This window comes from Mandrillus leucophaeus, unplaced genomic scaffold, assembly GCF_000951045.1.
Source record: "Mandrillus leucophaeus isolate KB7577 unplaced genomic scaffold, Mleu.le_1.0 Scaffold247, whole genome shotgun sequence".
In the NCBI taxonomy this organism is placed as follows: Eukaryota; Metazoa; Chordata; class Mammalia; order Primates; family Cercopithecidae; genus Mandrillus; species Mandrillus leucophaeus.
In genome coordinates, this window is record NW_012102554.1 from 724,888 (window position 1) to 744,893 (window position 20,006).

The 20,006-nt window shown below is 42.1% G+C and overlaps 1 protein-coding gene across 2 annotated transcripts in view; it reads left to right on the forward strand.

Moving 5' to 3' along the window:
• Window positions 1–828: 828 nt before the first annotated feature.
• CGNL1 (cingulin-like 1) overlaps window positions 829–20,006 on the forward strand; it is a 127,030-nt gene continuing 107,852 nt past the window's right edge. For both annotated transcript variants that reach the window (XM_011983168.1, XM_011983167.1), the window contains exons 1-3: window positions 829–943; window positions 17,478–19,094; window positions 19,879–19,973. In XM_011983168.1, coding sequence (XP_011838558.1) covers window positions 17,493–19,094; window positions 19,879–19,973 — 1,697 coding nt within the window. In that variant the 5' untranslated portion in view covers window positions 829–943; window positions 17,478–17,492. The remainder of the gene's footprint in view (window positions 944–17,477; window positions 19,095–19,878; window positions 19,974–20,006) is intronic.

The window sequence follows — 20,006 nt, forward strand, 5'->3', positions numbered from 1 at the left end:
AGAGAGCAAGAAAACATAGATGTATACACTAGCCTGTGTATATAGACATATTTATACATATTCCTGTATGTAACCATCTACATATCAGATGAAACATGAGTTCATACGGATGTCTCCACTTGAATCAATTACCACATGGGTCATTCTAACCTCCTCCCCCTGCATGTCTATAACTTCTCCAGCAGTAAGCAGGTTCCCACCACCTGGCATCTATTTACTTAATTGTTCAATTCCAGTATACACATATAGTGGTTTCGGAATCATTAATGCATTCCTCTATGGGAAATAACTTTATCAACTATAGTGAAATACTTATGTATAGTACCTTTGCCTTTGGTCTTACAGATTCCACTCTTTTCTGGAGTTATTTCGGTCAGCACATTTTTCTATCACCCCCTTGAGTGAAGTTGTTTCATATAATTTTTAATGCAGTTACATTCTTTTTAGTCTGACAGCTCTTGAAAAGAGATAAATGAGCAGGAAGATAAAAACTCAGCCATTAGGGAACTAAGTTAGAAAAAGCTTGTAAACAATTCATTTTCTATGTACTGAATGTGTGGTGGCTCCATGTTGCTGGATGATGCTATTGTACTATTTTCCCATCCCCTTGCTTTTGTTCCCATCCATTTGCTATGGGCTGAATGTGTCCTCACAAAATTCATATTGGAGGTTAAAATCCTAACTCTCAGTGTTTTGGTAGTTGAAGATGGGATCTTTGGGAGGTAATTCGGGTTAGATTAGGTCATGAAGATGAGGCCCTTATAATGAGATTATTGGCTTTATAAGAAGAGAAAGAGTGAGAGAGAGAATCTGTGTGCTCTCACCAAGGAAAGGCCATGTGAGAACATAGCAAGAAGACAGCTGTCTGCAAGCCAAGAAGAGAGCCCTCACCAGGAACTGAATTGGCTGGTACCTTGGTCTTGGACTTCTTACCTCAAGAACTGTGAGAAATATATTTCTGTTGTTTAAGCCACTCGCTCTGTGATATTTTGTCATAGCAGCCCAAGCTGACTAATACACCATTATATATAGAAAGAGTATAGGCATCCTTGTGCTGTCAAGAGGCTCTTAAACCAAATTTCCTAATTCCCTTTCTACCCTTAAACACCAAAAGGACCCCTCTTTCCTCCAACACACCTGGGCTTAGGACATCCGTCCAGGTAATGTTCTTGGTGGTGCATTGAGATGTAAGAGCTCCCGGTTAAGGGTCTGGCAAGATACTTTTGGCTAAAACAAGCATTAGGATCGGGAGAATGTTTCTCAGTGGAAAGAATATAATCACCTACCTGAAGGAAAAAATGGCCCCTTTCCCTAAATATTCTGAGCCTGCTTTAGAGCAGGAGAGCCCACTTTTACAGCAGGAAGCACCCTGAGAAGGAAGTACAGAGTGGTGACTTGCGTGGCCTCGGATCTGGGCCTGTCCCTGCTCTTCAGTATGTGGAGCTGTCAGGCATCGTGTGCTCCTGCGTAGACGAGGACGGCAGCAGGGTCCTGCCTGAGATCATGGATATGGATGTGAGTGATTGTTCCGAGGCCTAAGTGAAAGGCTTTCTGGAGGCAGGTTTTTCTCTGGGATGCTGATTGTGGGGTTTTAATGTCTCCCCTTTCATTATTAAATATTCTTGGCTTCTTTAAATTGATTCATCATGTCTTCTGCCTACACCTGTCTGCTCACATTTTACAAGCAGAGAAGTCACTGGAGCTGTAACCAGCCTAGGTGAACAAATGAAGTCCATGTGGGGCCCTATCATCTATAGATGAGTGATTAAAAAACAAAAACAAAAGAACCCTTAAACCCTGCCAGAGGGTAATTTTTCATTGTCTCCCTTTTATGTTTCTTCCTTTTTCCTCTTCAGTTTTTTTCTCCCTTCCTTGCAGTGATTTTTTTTCTTTTATTGCCTGTTGCATTTCACAATCTGGCACTGTTCTGGTAGGAATGTCTGCTTCCTGCCACCCTCAGGAAGTCAGAGAACAGGGTAGATGTGTCCAGGGCTTCACCCCATGACTTCCAATGGTATGACTCAAAGAAGGCTCCCATGGGAGAGATCTACCCAGGAAAATAAATTGCACTTTGGTTTTTAATACAAGAACCTTCATAAACTGAGCCCCTAGGAGAAAACGAAGACATTTAAATACTATTCTCTTTTTGCAGTTTGCTCTGTGGTCATCAGTTAACCACCCAAATGGAAGTGCATTTGTTAATGTTCAACACTGAGTTAATGTCTGGAGGATGGCTTTGGACAGCATAGTGCAGAGTAGGTTAATGTTTAATGTAAAAGTACTTAGATGAGTACTTGGTACATAGTAAGAGTGTTCAAGAGTTAATTACATTATTATTATTATTATTGCAAACTAAAAATTGCTCCCAGGTTGTATGTTGTGAGATAGTAAGGCGAAGGTGAGGGACCTAGTGTCAGTATTGGCTTTAGGTGGAAGAAAATAAACTGGAGTTGCTATTGTTGCATTACTGGTATAAGAAAAGCAGGAAGATAAAGACTCAGCCATTAGGGAACTAAGTTAGAAAAAACTTGTGAACAATTCATTTTCTATGTACTGAATGTATGGTGGCTTCATGCTGCTGGAGGATGCTATTGTACTATTTTCCCATCCCCTTGCTTTTATTGCCATCCATTTGCTATGGGCTGAATGTGTCCTCACAAAATTCATATTGGAGGTTAAAATCCTAACTCCCAGTGTTAGGGACCCAGTGGTGATGGACATGGAAATAGATCCCAGAGCAGAGGTTTGGGCCTACAAATTTGAAACTAGGAAGTTTGAAAGTGACTCATTTAAGGGAAGGCAGGGGTGTGTTAGATGTGGTCCCCAAAAGCCTTTTTGCCTTGAGAATGTGATTCTATGTACGTTCCCTCCACCTGGAGTAGTCTGGGGGTAGAAGGTAGGCATGAATGGCTATAGAGGAGAGGGAAAAGAAGTGACTCTTTTTATCTGGTTTGGATTCTCTTATCAATGTTTTTATTGGCATTCCCAGGATAAGGAAGTATTTCCACATGCTTCTGCAACTGGTTTTTGTTAAACACAGACCATACCTCTTCCGCTGATCTTGTCACACCCTCAGGGGCTCAGCTGCAACTCAGGACAACAGGCAACAGCCAGAGGAAGGAAAGAAGTAATAGTCCGTAAAATTAGGTAATGGTCCTGCTCAGAAATATTTGAGCATAAATACCAGGTTATATCTTTTCATTTGCACCCCCAACCCCCATGACTGTAAACACATCCCTGGAGAGAGGAAGCAAATATAGCAGATTTCATACTGGGGTAAAGGGGAAGAGTGTGGGGTGGGCATCTGTTTTCTAAGACAGCCTTTTTTTTAATGTTAATTTCTGCATGATTAACATCCTTGGAAAGAGTTGTTTTTCCTCCATTCTTTTGTTAGCCCATTCTGGTCAAGCTTCCATGCCTTCCACTCTGGCATCAAAGTTCTTGCTAAGGTCACCTTCCATCTGCATCCCGCCTTGTGCAGTGATGCTCCAGTCTTTGCCTGCTTAATGGTAGCCTTTGGCTTGCTTGACCCCTCCTTCCTTCTTGCAGCCCCAGCTTCTCTGGGTTTCTGGGATGCCAGGCTGTCCAGATTTCCTCCCATCCCCAGGTCGCTCCTTCTCAGTTGTCTGTGTCTGCTTCTCCTCTTTTCCCCGTCTTCTTACTGTTGGCGTGCTAGAGCGTAGATCCTCATTCTGAATGTGGGAAAAGCAGGTGATGATTCAGTGGGTCTGCGGTGGAGTCCACGATTCTGCGTCTCTCACGTGCTCCCAGGCGATGCTGTTGCTGTGGGGCCGCAGAGCCACTGCAGCTCGGCGCTGGAGCTCCATCGTCTTTTCCCCATCTACCTGACTTCCTAGCTGAGCTCCTCCAGTCCCCGGCTTTAAATAACACCTCGAATCTTATTGGTGACTTCTTGCCCCACTTGGGTCAGAACCCAGAGTTGTATGCAGGCCCACAACACCCTGTGGATTTGGCTCCTGCGCACTCCTCTGCCCTTAGCTGCCATGCCCTCCACATCTCCCACCGGGCTCTGGCCAAGTCTGCCTTCCCACTGATTCTCCGATTTGCCTAGCACGTTTCTCCCTCTTGAGCTCTAAACTTGCTTTTCTCTCTACCTTGGCACTCACACGGCTTAGATCTCATCTTCTCTTTCAGAGCAAATGTTCCCTTCCCGGCGACGGCTTCCTTAACTGTCTGTCTAGAATGGACCTTCACTCCACCACCATCGCCTCGCTGTCACCCACCCCGGTTCATTTTCTTACCATGCTATGTGAGTTTCTTATTCATCCTCACTCTGCCTATCAGAGTGTGGGTTCTGTGGGAAAAAGGACCTTGTCTCCCCATTTAACTGCTGTAGAAGGATGCCTAGCATAGTAATAAGCTCTTGGTAAGAACTTGTTAGTAATTACATAAAGCATTAGTATCAGCATGTCCCAGATGAGCTGATGACCACTGATACTACCACGCCATTCCAGTGTCTGTGTTTTTAATGGTTTGGGTATCAGGTTACATTATTGTAAGTATCATGAACTAGTGGAAAGAACCAAGATGGACAGAACACATAAACGATGCCTTTACACCCCATGAAGACCCAACAGTTTTATGGCAGACTAGGGAAATGAAGGTTTCATAGTTGTTCGAATTAAAAAAAGGTGGTAGAAAATTGAGACATCTCATTGTACAAGGTAGGTAACATCTGTGCAATGAAATCATGACTTTCTCTATTGAAGTCCCTGTTCACACCATATAAGGTGATGCAGTTTCAGCAAAATTATCACCCTGCATATTAATGTTGTGAATTCGAATTATATTGACTTTGTAATTGCATTTGTATTTAATGTGCAGATGTTTTGGTATTGATGGTAGTATGAGAACTATAATAGTTTTATATTTGTACATTTGATGAGAAACATTAAGTAAACACTAAGAATCATTGAGAATTGTTTTTTCTTTAAAGGCATCTGTACATTATACAAGCTTGTGAAAGACTAAAATAGGAACTAAGCAAGACTGAAGGTGTGGCTGAGGACGGGGAAAGGAAAAAGTTTTAAATTCCAAAACTGCTTGTAAAAAGCTATTTTTAACAAAATAAGAATAATAGGCTGGGCGTGGTGGCTCGTGCCTATAGTTCCAGCTACTTGGGAGGCTGAGGCAGGAGGATCCCTTGAGCCCAGGAGTTTGAGGTTGCAGTGAGCTATGATCTCACCACTGCATTCCCACCTGGGTGATGGAGCAGTACCCTGTCTCAAAAATAAAAATATAAAAAATAAAAAGACCCTGAGTGGGCTATTAAGTTTTAGCATGCTTTCAAAAGAGGGACATTTTAAAGCATCTACATTCAGGCCAGGTGCAGTGGCTCATGCCTTGTAATCTCAGCACCTTGGGAGGCCGAGGCGGGCAGATCATTTGAGGTCAGGAGTTCGAGATCAGTCTGGCCAACATGGTGAAACCGTCTCTACTAAAAATACAAAAATTAGCCAGGCCTGGTGGCATGTGCCTGTAGTCCCAGCTGCTTGGGAGGCTGAGGTGGGAGAAGTGCTTGAACCTGGGAGATGGAGATTGCAATGAGCTGAGGCTGTGCCGCTGCACTCCAGCCTGGGTGACAGAGCAAGAGTCTGTCTCAAAAAAATAAAAAAATAAAAAAATTCCACATTCATATGAATACAAAAGTTGTACTGACAAACCCTAAAAGGCTAAAATATACTTTTTTTGTTTATATAATTAAAACTTCAATTTTGGATTACCGATCTAATTTCTGGTTATTGAAAAATGTAAATTGTGAAACTTCCTTGCTGGAGACATCTATATATCATAAAATATTTAAATATAAAAATAATGGAGTAGATGCTTTTACTCACCAATTCTAGGGCCTGGCTTAGGAAGGTATGTAGGCAGGGACCCCCCCAATTCTAACTTGTGCCCCAGGCCCTCCTCCTTTCCTCTGGCTCCTACAGATGAGAGAGGAAGGTATTCTGCACTTAAGAAATGGGGCCAAGAAGAAGAAGACACATCCTTTTTTTTTTTTTTTTTTTTTGGGAGAGGGTCTCGCTCTGTTGCTCAAACTGGAGTGCAGTGGTGCAATCTCGGCTCACTGCAACCTCTGCCTCCCAGGTTCAAGGGATTCTCCTGCCTCAACCTCCTGAGTAGCTAGGATTACAGGTGCACACCATCATGGCTGGCTAATTTTTGTATTTTTAGTAGAGACAGGGTTTCACCATGTTGAACAGGCTGGTCTCCAACTCCTGACCTCAAGTGATCTGCCTGCCTAGGCATTCCAAAATGCTGGGATTACAGGCGTGGGCCACCACACCAGGCCACATTCTTTTTTTTTTCCTTTTTTTTTTTTTTTTAAGACAGGTTCTCTCTCTGTTGCCCAGGCTGAAGTATAATAGGGCAATCATGGCTCACTGCATCCTCAACCTTTGAGGCTCAAGTGATCCTCCCACCTCAGCCTCCTGAATAGCTGGGACTGCAGGCACGTGTCTCCATGCTTGGCTATTTTTTTTGTGTTTTTTGTAGAGTCAAGGTTTTGCCATGTTGCCCAGGCTGATCTGGAACTCCTGGGTTAAAGTGATCCGCCTGCCTCGGCCTCCCAAAGTGTTGGGATTACAGGGATGAGACACAGCTGTTGGCCAGGAGACACATTCATGCTTTGAAAGGAGACATGAATGGCCCTTCTCCTTCACACATTTCCTTTGAGTGTATGTGTTTGTTTCTACCCAGTTCATTTCCACATATAATTTGAGGCTAACAGACCCATCTACATAGATCTGTGATGCCAGGGAGCCTGGGGCAGAAGATGAAGGCTGGAATGGGGTGAGGGTGCTTTAGGAAGGAGAGAGGGAGCTAAGGGCCACAGCGCTGCTCACAATGTCTAAACGAATGGCCATTCTTCAGGTACCTGAGGGGCTGGTGAGAGCAAGGCACAGTGTGTTTGGGGTGACTTCTGGGTTTGGGTAGTCCCCCTTCCCCTGCTGCCCATCTGAGAGAATTCTGGAGAGGACGATCTTACTGGGGCACGAGGTCCCTGGTGTCATCACCTTTGCAGGTAATAGCTGTCTTGAACAACAGCAGAGAACCTGAATTTATACAAGTAGCAAGCTGCTAGGTTTCTAAAAATATTTTAGGTGGTTTATTTTGATTTTATTTTTAAATATTTTGGGTGCCTACGCAGTGTTATCTTCCATGTTTTTAATAGCCACACTATACAATATGGAGTAGGTTTCTGTGGACAAATACAGGTGCCTGTTATTTATAGCATAGTCTCTTTGGGACCCGTGCAACAACTGGCTCATGCATTTATGAAACTGGGTTGGTTTGTGAATTGATGACCCTCAGGGAGCTGGGAAGGCTGCATGGCATGGACGCTTCCCCGGTGGCTCTGGATTTGCAATCATTTCGCTAAATTTGCTCATGATGCACATTCCCTCACTCCTTTCACTGATGAGGACAAAGATGGCTCATTTTCCCTGATTGGATCTGTTGTTTTGAGTGACGGAGAAGAGAGAGATAGTTTGCTGAAAGTACAACATATTCCAAGGGAGAACACTGAGCTTTGGAATTCACTTTGCACACGTCTGTGAGGATGTTCCGGGAACCAGGCTTGTTAGAGCTAGCATTGCTGGAATTCCACACGCCCCATGCCTCCCTTAAGAGATGCTTGATAACCCCAGGGCCTAATTTCTACTTTTGGAACATACCTACCTTGTGATGTGGAGGCTGGAGGTGGGAAGGAAAGCCCCCGTGAGGCTGGGGATCTGGTTCTCATGTTTTAGACAGTTCTAAATATTCGGGCTGGAGATGCCTGAAGGATGGGTATGTGTTATGGAAAACCTTGACTTTTTTTTTTCTTTTACAGTGTTCACATTTTAAAACAAAGTTCAGAGAGCTGTGTGCATTGAGCATGATTTATTAGATCATTCATTCATTCATTTATATGTGAAACACTGTTCTGGATGTCAGAAATGTGGCAAGGAGGAAGGTCTGGCCGAGGAGTGACACTTCCACTGAGCTCTGACAGATAAGAGCTTGTCTTGCTGGCACACCGGTGCCGCGGGACGTAGTGACACGCTATGGTCCACAGTCCTCCAGTGACCATGTCAGCATAACTGAATACAAACTGTGGGAGGCAGAAAAGTAAAAATGTGGTCTCTGCTCAAGAAAGAGCGCGGGTCTTAGAGACAAAGTCTGGGTCTAAATCTTGGTGCTGCCCCTGGCCCAGGTGTAAGGCCTCAGAGGAAATTACCTGCCAGAGTTTCACATCTCTACAGGGAAGAAAACAGGTGCTGTGAGGATCTCATCAGACAAGAGGCTACAAAGAAAGCACCGCGGCTGGCCTTGTGGAAGGATGATGTGTGTGTCTGACTCAGAATCAGTAGAAAAAGCTTAAAATGTGGTTGCTGGGACAAAACTAATCTACCAGAGAAGCCACGGCTGGAGTGGCTGTGCTGAGCTGTGTGGTGCTGGTCTGTGGTGGAATGCCAAGGAAGAGGCAGAAGCTGCCTCCAGTAGGTGAGCAACAACAACAACAACAACAACAACAAACAGTTGTGGCTGCACAGTGTAAGAACAGAAGCCTCTTTTGTTGGGTACTTGCAAAAATATTCCCTTCCTCTTGGTAGCCTGGTCTAATGGTATTAATGCCAACCGTGCGAACCTGAGCATAAGGTAGGCCCTGAGTTTGAGTAGCTTTTCAGTGTTGAGTTGACTACACAATTACCAGTGACAACACTGAGAAATCTAAGAAGACTCCATTTGACTCGGCGGGGGGGGGCGGGGGGTAATTTATTTCTTGGACATTTTGGTTTCAGTGTAGATTTAGTAGGTATCATATGTCAGGGATGGCAAGTGCATTTGGATGGCACCAACCAATTGGTAGTGACTGCAGGGTGCAGCGTTGAGGAGGATTCTGAAGCCAGATTTGCGCTTAGAGAGAAAACGATAATAACCCTTTATTGATATAATTTGGACTTAGGCTTCGTAGAGGAAACTACAGCACAAACGGCGTGGATCTATTATCTCTGAGAGGTTTTCTATGTATATGGCAGTATGAAGATGTTCATTTATTCACCCAACATTTATTTATTAAATCTCCACTATGGACATAGCATTGTACTTTAGATTCTCAGCCCTCTGGCTTCTTAATTAGTTAATAAATTATTTCAGGATATTGGTGGTTAATGCTGGTTGGTGAATTAGTGGGGTTTTCAGTCTTTTCCTCATAAGTGTTTAAAAACATTTTATGAACAAAGCCAGCTTTCTTGTGTCCATAAATGCTACACTGAATTCTGTCTCAGATTCCTGTTATTATTATTTTCTGAGACAGGGTCTCTCAGTCTGTCACCCAGGCTGGAGTGCAGTGGCGTGATCATGGCTCCCCGCAGCCTTGACCTCCTGGGCTCAGCTGATCTTCGTATCTCAGCCTCTGGAGTAGCTGGGACTACGGGCGTGTACCACCACACTCAGCTAATTTTTATATTTTTCGTAGAGATGGGGTCTCCCTGTGTTGTCCAGGCTGGTCTCAAACTCCTGGGCTCAAGTGATCCACCTGCTTCAGCCTCCCAAAGTGCTGGGGTGACCAGCATAAGCCACTGCCCGGCTGACCCCCGTCATTTCATTTAGCATACAATATGTGATTTTCCTAATTACTTTATGAAGTCATCACCGACAGTCTGACTTTAGAGACAGGAAAACAGAGAAATTAAAGAACTTGTCCAGAGCCAATACTGGACTTAAGCCACATGTCAGAAATATTTCCTGCTTCTGCATCTTGGAGTCAGGTGCCATTACTTGTCTTCAGAACCATAAACTTCCGTAGCTTAGCTCTGCACTGGTGGGAGAAACTTTCAGAAATCATTTTAAGGCTCAAGAGGTGTAAAGGATGAATGACTTATCTAACACTTTTTTGGGGACATGAATTCTGTATTTTTTTCAGTAACCATGAAGAATATAAAATACGAACCGCTGGATTTATTAAAGTAATAAAAATTAAAAAATAGTAAAAGTTGGTAACATATGAACACCATAAATTAAGTGGTGATATATGTGCTAATCAGTTAAGAGAAGTGGGCAAGAGAAGTAGGACCCATCCATAGGGAAACGAGGGGGGTAGCCTTTCAGGGGGAAGTGGGGGCTTCTTGGGGGACAGCCACTTGGTGCCCATGCTCCCAGGGCCAGGCTGCGTGGATCAGATGAGTTGAGTCCCAGTGACTCCAGATTTTTTTTTTTTTTTGAGATAGAGTCTCACTCTGTTGCCCAGGCTGGGGTGCAATGGTATGATCTTGGCTCACTGCAAGCTTCACCCCCAGGGTTCAAGTGATTCTTCCTGCCTCAGCCTCCCAAGTAGCTGGGACTATAGGTGCCCACCACCATGGCCGGCTAGTTTTTTATATTTTTAGTAGAGATGGGATTTTGCTATGTTGGCCAGGCTGGTCTCCCAAAGGTCTCGGCCTCCCAAAGTGCTGGCATTACAGGCGTGAGCCAGTGCGCCCGGCCAACTCCAGATTTTCAAACTCCTGTTTGATTCTCCTAGGTCTCCAACCCTAGTAAAAGGAGCCTTTTTACAGGCTTTTCTTTTTTGCCGTCTTCATTTTTGTACAAGGTGGGTTTAGGGGGTAGTTGTAGCACTCAATATTAAAAGTTTATTTTTTCCCCCAAATAGAAAAGTTGTAGTTGTCAGGTTCATTTAAAAAGATTCAAAGCATCCTGAACTGTGTAAAACAGACAGCAACTCTGCTTTCATTTCCAAACCTCAAGTTTATTTTTGAAATTGTTTTCCCAGGGAGTTCTGAAGGTTTGACTGTATACAAGGATACTTCCTTTGAAATCTGAAGAGTTTGGTCAGTTTCCTACATTTGCACTACAAAACACGTAGAGAGAAAACGTAAAAGCTCAATTTAGGTAAGACTGCCTCTTTCTGTCATGTTAGGGAATACATTGGAACTCATATGTGTTTAGCCAATCTTGGCTTTCTATACCCTGATCTTTCAATTTCATCTAGTTGAGGTTCTAATATGAATATCCCCATACAAAATTCTGTCTTCCCACTAGTTCCACAGACAAATCCTTTAGGAGTAAATGTGTTATCCACTGTTTAGCAAGCTTGTCCAAGCCCCGGCCCGTGGGCTGCCTGTGGCCCAGGATGGCTTTGAATGCACCCAAAGGAAATTCATAAACATTCTTAAAACATTTTGAGATTTTTTTTGTGATTTTATTTTATTTTTAAACCTCATCAGCTGTCATTAGTGTTAGTGCATTTTTTGTGTGGCCCAAGACAATTGTTCTTCTTCCAATGTGGCCCAGGGAAGCCAAAAGATTGGACACCCCGGGTTTAGAGGTTTTAACTCGTGTTTATCATCAGACTGGCAGTATCTTCTCTCTAAATGAGGCAGTCACGGGATCCCACTCAGGGGAAATTACTTTTTGGTTGGTGGATCAATTCTTATTTCCTAGAATTAAGCTCAAGACTACACTGAGACTCATCAGCTCCCTACCCACTGTGTTAGATGCTCTTTTAAGTGATTTGTGTGGTAAAATAGAATTACTTGTTTGAAGCAAACATACCTAGTGTCTCTGCCCCATGCTAGATACTATGCCGATTGCTTGGGCCAGCCTGGCTTGGCTGATGGGGACTCTTGTCCTTGGAGGCAAGGGCCGGCCACAGCATAAAGGTGAAGATTTCAGATTGCCTGGCTGCATTTCCTCAGTAGCCACAGGGCCCCTGGAATGACTGGTGAATATGCATGCAGGTCCTGGAGGTGCTGCTGTGAATTAGAGTGGTGGGGTGGGGATGTGTGGACCAGCATTACGTGACTAATCTCCATGCTCAGCTGATAACATGTGATGGCCCAGAGAGAGGAAATGTTTCTATCTGGCATATGTTCATAGTTCTTCCAGGAGCTAAGCTCTTTGTTCTTACAAACACACTCATTGATCTCGCTAACTAAAGCAATTATCATCATTTAGCAGTCTTTTCATAAAGTATTATTTCCACTCCAAAACACCACTTTTATTTGCCAAGTGCCACAATGTTGCATCCTGGCAGTTGATCAGCATTTACTGCCAAATTATGTAAGCCTTTGGTTAGGCTTAGTCCCCGACGGCGCAAGCGTGTCTGTGGTGTGCATTAGGATTGTAAATGTGGCCCAGTGCCTGCAAGTGGAGAACAGCTGTCCCTAAATTCATTAATTAATTCAGTGTTTACACTTTGATTGGGAAGGAAATCCACATTTGCTTAAGACACCAGTGCCCAGCTGAGAAATGTTGTTCCATGAAAATATTGGATTGAGGTTTGTTGTCAAGGAAATGTAAATTGTGGATGTTTCATGAAATTTAAATATGTGGATTAATTTACCGTTAGGGAGCTAAGATTGTAATAAGCCAAGGTGGCTTTATTCAAAGATTGAAATGTAATTAGTGTTGACTGTAGTAGGAGTAGCTAAAGGACCATAAATCCTACACAAGAATTTTGCTAATAAAAGAGGAAATATTTCATTGAAAAGTCAGTGTGAGCTTAAGAACTGACTTTTTCTTATGACACTTATTGGTAAGTAACATAACCCCCTTTAGTAAATACCACACACACAAAATTTCTTCTGTTTAAAAAGATTGTTAGAAACTAACAAATATGAAGACTTCTAGAGATGCAGAATAAAATATGCCAGTGCTGCTTAGAAAAAAGGGGTTAAGACATACCTGGTTATTTTGGTGTCAGCCCTCATGCATCACTTCATTAGTCTAAGGCAGGCTTGCTGTACTTGTCCTTAATATTGAGTTGTTTTATGATATTAGTAGCCTTGTCAAACCAGATAAGTTTAGAAGTTCTTATCCTTTTCAAAATTCCACTCAAATGATAGTAAGGGGAGAAAAAAATGTTTAAACCTGCAAGAGGCAAAAAATGGCAGTGGAGGCTTTGGTGGCAACTTCTGCAACGATTCAGGGGTAGTCCCCGGGCTGGCTGAGGGATAGACCCCTCCACCTGAAGTGCCCACTGAAATGCTGAAATGAGGTGCTTTGTCTGCAGAACCGCAGAGAGGCTTAGAAGTGGGAAGGCATTGTTACCATAGTAGGCCAGAGAGACAGGCCAAATATAGGGAGTTACTAAAACCAGCATAATTAGACCCTGCACCCTGTCCCTGCCTCCCTTCCCGACCCCAGTAGCAGCCTGGAGGTCTGTTCTCTGGAGAAATGGAACTGGAATGGTGTTGGGGTGTTGGTGGAGGTGACTAAAAGAGAGACTGATGACAGCTGGGAGCTTGGTCACTCTTCTGCTCTGTCCATAATGACAGCAACCAGGCGTGCGCAGCCCCAGCAATGAAGTGGAAGACTCTTTCCTTGAGAAATTGAACAAGTCCAGAAAAAAATGCCCCCAGATAACTGAAATGTGTGGGTTCTTCAGTGGAATACTTTTTTCTTTCACGTTAAAATTGACACTCATCAACTAATAAGTCCTCTCCACATGTGCAGAGCCACCAATCTGCTTTGGTCCTTCGTTCTTAAATAGGATCCGGCAGTCGCGGTGTATCAGGTGTATCACCAAAGTCTTCAATATGAAAGGTAGGGGCCAAAACAGGAAAAGAGCAACCTTGCAGAAGATGGTGCCGTTGCAGAAAGCAGAGAAAACATGTTTTTTGAAAAAAGTTATCCTTGCAGAGAGAAGCTGTTTCATATCCAAAATAATAATAACATGTATGAAAGAGGAACAATTAGAGAACAAGAAAGAGCTATTGAGTATTACAAATTAAATACCGGAATTTAAAACCTGTTGAAGATGTATCTCTCAAAAGTAGAACAAAAAAGATGGAGTTAAAAAACAGGAGAGAAAAGAAATATGAAAAATTAAAATCTGATTAAAAAAATTCAACATTGCTATTATAATAGATGCAGAAACCAAGAACAAAATAAAATAGTAATCTGAACATTATCACAGAAAGATTGCAAAAATATTTTAGAGAACTAAAGACATGAATTTCCAAATTGGAAGCATATATATATTATGTGCTTATGTTTTATGAAAGTGTCCACTTTGCCCAATTTTATAAAACCCCCACCTGGGTATGCCATTATGAAATTTCAGAACACCAGTGATAAAGAAAAGGTCCTAAAAGCTTTAAGAGGAACAGAAACAGGTCACACACAAAGGAAAGGGTACAATGATAGCTTCAGAATTCTTCAAAACATCCTTGGAACCTAAAAGATAATGAAGTTTGCAAAGCTTTAAAAAATAGCATGGAAATTATTTCTAACCTGGCTTCTATGTCCAGCTAGACCACCAATGAAAAGTAAGCATAGAATAGACATTTTTCAAAATACAAGGAGTCAAATATTTTTCTCCATTGAACTTTTTCTTAGAAAACTACTGGAAGTGTATTGTATCAGACCAATTGGGGAAACTAACAAAGAGGAAGACACGAAACCCGGAAAATAATATAGCACAAAAGAAAGAGAGCACTGAGACCCTAATATAGGGCAGGAGGAGGGAAGACTGTAAAAAAAAAGTCACCAAATGACCAAATTACCTGATATTTTGATCATCCGGAAATTAATACTGGTAAGCATCTAACAGATGTAATGTAGTTGAGGGAAAGATTTAAGGATAGGTATATGGAAAAGACAAGTAAAACAGTATTCAATCATTAACTCTAGAAAAGTAAAAATTTTATAAGAAAAGTTCGGTAAGACCATAGTATATAACTTTTTAGTGAGTATTTATATTGTCATAGTAATGTAAATAGTTGACTCTTGATTTTTTTATTGGTAGGTTAGCCAAGTGAGAGACTTGTATGTATGGTGTAGCATCCATCCTACGTAGAACCAATAAGTTAAGGAATCACAGGCAGGAATATTATTTAGCAAAAGGGAGGTAAGTATTAGAAGAAATAGCTAAAATTTGCAGTTTTTTCTGTTTTTTTTTTTCTTTTTTTTTTCCTGGGTGATGTGTTCAGGATCAGGGAAGGGAAGCTGAAGAATGTAGGTTTTTCACTTATATTGTTTTACTTTGATTAAAAAATAAATTATTTAAAAATACTAGTATAACTGAAAATGAAAGTTGACAATGAAATATGTGAAATTGGTGAGATAAGATAAATATTACAGATGAATGTACCTCTCTGAGTTGTTCCTATCTTTAAAATGGTAAATGATGGCATCTAAAATGTTTTAGATTTAAAAGAATTATCACCAAGCAAAACTGACAACACTATGCTAGTTGTAGGAAACTGAATATATTCAGGAAGCCCCAAGACAGAATAGAGAGGCAAAACAAGTAAAGATGTGCTAGAGACAAACAACGTAATTATTAAGGTTGTACAGATGGATAGATTTTGAATGTTATCCCTTAAAATGGAGACTACACCTAGCACCCATGAAGCATTGACAAACGTTATCCATATATTTGCTCACAAAGGGAAGCTCAATATATTTAAAAAGGAAGAAATGGTAGAGACTTCATTTTCTGACCACAATACAGGTAGAAATTAGCAACATTTACAAATAAAGACCCTCCAAACAAAAACAGCACAGAAACAAAATACTACATATGCAAAAACTTTCTCAAAATCAATTCTTGGGTCAAAGCAGAAATCAAAATCCCAAACAGAAACTACCTAGAAAATAGCAATAGAAACATTACTGAGGTAGAAACTGTTTGCTGCCTTTATAAAGTCCATTCTCCTCTCTCTTTTTACTAACTGAACATTGATTTTGTTGCATGTTGATGACCAGCTAAAGCACCTTATTTTCCAATCTCCCTTGCAGCTGGGGGTGGTCATATGATTAAGTTCTCACTAATAAGATATAAAGGATTACTGGTAGGTGGGGATTCCAGGAAAGCTATTTAAAAAGAAAGTTGAGTCACTTGGCCTAAGCCTTTGGCCTATGTGATGCTGGATCAACTATCTTGTAATCATAAGGGGTCTAATATATGTTGAAGAAGATGAGTGGAAAGATAGAAGGAGTGCTCCTTATCCCCGGTCTCTTTCAGCCCTGGACTTCCTATCTCTGGGGAAAAATTCCTGTCTTAAGCTGCTATGTGGGAGTCTATTAGTAGGAGCTGACATAATTTTTAAGTGACTTAGTTACAAATCACCATTTATGTGATTGAAGAATGAAAATAAACAAGTCAAGCAAGTCAAGGACTTAGAAATGGAACAACAAAATAAAACAAAGGAAAGTGGAAGGAAATAATAAAAATCAAACTAGAACTCAGTCAAGTTGAAAATTAAAGAAAAGCTTGATAAATCCAGGAGCTAGTTCTTTAGGGAAACAATCTTAAAAATACATACACAGATATATTCTACCAGTGTAATCAAGAAATAGAAGAAGAAAATACAACATTAGATAATAAAGAAATGAAATGATTTCTCCTACCCAAATTCTGCAAATAAATTTGAAAATTGGATGGAATAGATGATTTTCTTGGAAAATGTGCTAGTAGATTGACTCTAGAATAGAAAGAAAACTCAAAAAGTCTCTCAAAAGTGGAGGGAAAAAAAAGAGACAGCTGCTGTTTGTGACCAGTTGCTACTGCTCTTCCTGGAGTCCCTTTGCCGTTGCGGTTTTGCAGTGTTACAAGTGAATTTCTGGTGGGGAACCTCGGAGTGTGAGGCAGGGTGGCCATCCTGCTTGGTGAGCTGTCTGTAGTCATCTGACAAGGTTGGCCACACACCAGAAAGGCGATGGCGACTATTCTTGGCATCAGGACCCATCACAAAATACAGAGCCCTGAGTGTTCTTCATTTTTTAAATAACATTTTCCAGATCAATGTGCTATTGAACTTTTTTGGTAAGAAGAAAAGATTGAAAATGATTTATAATCATTTCATTTCACTGTCAGTCTCACAAACAACTGATTCCTCATGGTAAAAATGTTGGAAACATTATATTCAAATAGTAGTGTTAAAGATTTTGAAGCAAGATTGTGCATAAAAAAAGGCTGAAAGTAGTTTGAGAGGAAAATGAACCACAGAGTAACAAAGAAAAATGGTGAGCATCAGAATTCCTTAGCTTTTAATTATTTTCATGGAAAAGTACCTAACTCTCAAATGCTGGTAACTGGAACATCCTATTGGTTAAAAATAAACAGCATAGAGCTTCAGGAAACCAACTAAACTTAAAAAAAAAAGAAAAAAAGAAAAGAAAAGAAAAGGCAACCAGAACAGCCCAAAACAGAATAACAAAATCAGAATAACGAAGTTATGCCAAAGGTGTCAGGTCATTACACCGGTTGTCTGCCCTCAGGCCAGAGTTCAAGCCCAGTGTTGTCAAACTCAGTGGCCACGTGGGCTGAAGGGCATCCAGAAAGTCCTGCTTGGTCACCGGAGGGCTGCCCTTCAGCACTTGGTTCTGAGGTGTCTTTGCTGTTTAAAATGTCTTGTTTCCTTTGAACTTTGAAGTTTCCCCTTCCTAATTATTTCAATCTTCGTTTAAACAGATGTAATTCTAACCTAATGTCCTCTTTTTACCCCATCTCTCCCTGGTAGCTGGAACAGTGAACCATGGAGCTGTATTTCGGTGAATATCAACATGTGCAGCAGGAATATGGGGTCCATCTGAGACTCGCAAGTGATGATACCCAAAAATCGAGGAGTTCCCAGAACTCCAAGGCAGGCTCTTACGGTGTCAGTATTCGGGTCCAGGGAATTGATGGTCACCCTTACATTGTCCTGAATAACACAGAACGGTGCCTAGCAGGCACATCGTTTTCTGAAAATGGACCACCCTTTCCACCTCCAGTGATAAACAACCTGCCTCTACATTCCAGCAATGGTTCTGTGCTAAAGGAGAACAGTGAAGAACTGCAGCTTCCAGAAAACCCATACGCCCAGCCTAGCCCAGTAAGAAACCTGAAACAGCCCCCTCTCCATGAAGGCAAGAATGGAGTTCTAGATCGCAAAGATGGGTCCATGAAGCCATCTCACGTGCTGAACTTTCAGAGGCATCCAGAGCTTTTGCAGCCCTATGACCCTGAAAAGAACGAATTGAACTTACAAAATCACCAGCCTCCTGAGAGTAATTGGCTAAAAACGTTGACAGAAGAAGGCATCAATAATAAGAAGCCTTGGACTTGCTTTCCCAAACCTAGCAATTCCCAGCCTACCAGTCCCTCCTTGGAAGACCTGGCCAAATCTGGTGTGACAGCTATTCGTTTATGCAGCTCTGTGGTCATAGAGGACCCCAAAAAGCAGACCTCAGTGTGTGTCAACGTTCAGAGCTGCACCAAGGAGAGGGTGGGAGAGGAGGCCCCTTCCACTAGCGGGAGACCCCTGACTGTCCACAGCCCACATGCCCACCCCGAAACCAAGAAAACCAGGCCAGATGTTCTTCCCTTCCGGCGACAGGATTCAGCGGGACCCGTCCTGGATGGAGCTCGGTCCCGGAGGTCCTCCTCGTCATCGACAACTCCCACGTCTGCCAACTCTTTGTACAGGTTTTTACTGGATGATCAGGATTGTGCCATCCATGCCGACAACGTCAATCGTCATGAAAACAGAAGGTATATCCCCTTCCTGCCAGGAACTGGACGGGATATTGATACGGGATCAATTCCTGGTGTGGATCAGTTAATTGAAAAATTTGATCAAAAACCTGGGCTTCAGAGAAGAGGAAGGACTGGGAAGCGAAACAGAATTAATCCAGATGACAGGAAAAGATCCAGAAGCGTGGATAGCGCCTTTCCTTTTGGCCTCCAGGGGAACTCCGAGTACCTGACTGAATTCAGTAGGAACTTGGGCAAGTCAAACGAACACCTCCTCCGGCCTTCCCAGGTGTGCCCGCAGCGGCCACTGTCTCAGGAGCGCCGTGGGAAACAGAGCGTGGGCCGTACCTTTGCAAAGCTGCAGGGAGCAGCGCACGGGGCTCCATGTGCCCACTCCAGGCCTCCCCAGCAGAATATAGATGGGAAAGTTCTGGAAACCAAAGGTACTCAAGAAGGTACAGTGATCCGTGCGCCCTCCCTTGGTGCACAGAGTAAAAAGGAGGAGGAGGTGAAAACAGCCACTGCCACGCTGATGTTACAGAACCGGGCAGCAGCAACTTCGCCTGATTCTGGCCCCAAGAAAATTTCTGTGAAGACATTTCCTTCGGCCTCGAATACTCAGGTAACACTAGTGCAATTCCTGTTTTTTTTTTTTTTTTTTTTATTTCCTCTTCCTTCTAAATAATCTAATGATGTACTCATGGTGCATGAGGCCATAGGAATTACACATCCTCAATCTTGTATCAGGAATCACACAGCTGATCTGTTTCGTTATCCAATTGTGTCCTACTCACGATGTCCTACTGCCAATTGTATAGTTTTCTGGGTTCTTTGAAGTTCAGCTGGATTCCCATTGAGATCTCTCTGTAAAGTAACTTGGCAGACGCTATAGAGAGGCTCAGTTGTTCTGTTTGTGTATGCATGAAATCTGAAAGTATGCAGAATTTGTTTCTACACAGAGGCTGAATGGCTAGGTTTGTGTAGATATATTAATTTTCCTCATAAAATTGAGTGACTGGGTTAATTTCTAGCCTGAAAAATTAGGTTAATCTTCATTTAGGTTAATTATCAAGTGATAGAATCTAAGTGGTACATTTAGTGTTTTGATAGTAACAATAAAAAATAATGATATTGATAAAATGGTAAAAAAAAATGTAGCTAAGTGCTAAGCACTATTTGTTATATATTACAGGATTGCACCAACCCTGTGCAGGTAGTATCTATTAACCTCAATTTACAGGTGAGAACATTGAGGCGAGGAGAAGTTAAGTAACTTCCCCAAGATTATGAAGCTGGTAAATGTTGTAACTGCCTCTAAGGAGGATGCTCACTGGAGGAATTGTTTTGTGTTTGGAAGCCTCTGGTAACTTCATCCTCAAGGTCTAACAACAGGCTTTATGTTCCAGGCCACACCGGATCTCTTAAAGGGCCAACAAGAGCTCACTCAGCAAACCAATGAGGAGACAGCTAAGCAGATTCTCTACAATTACCTCAAAGAAGGGTTAGTGATTTTCCCTCTGAAAGAGCAAAGTAT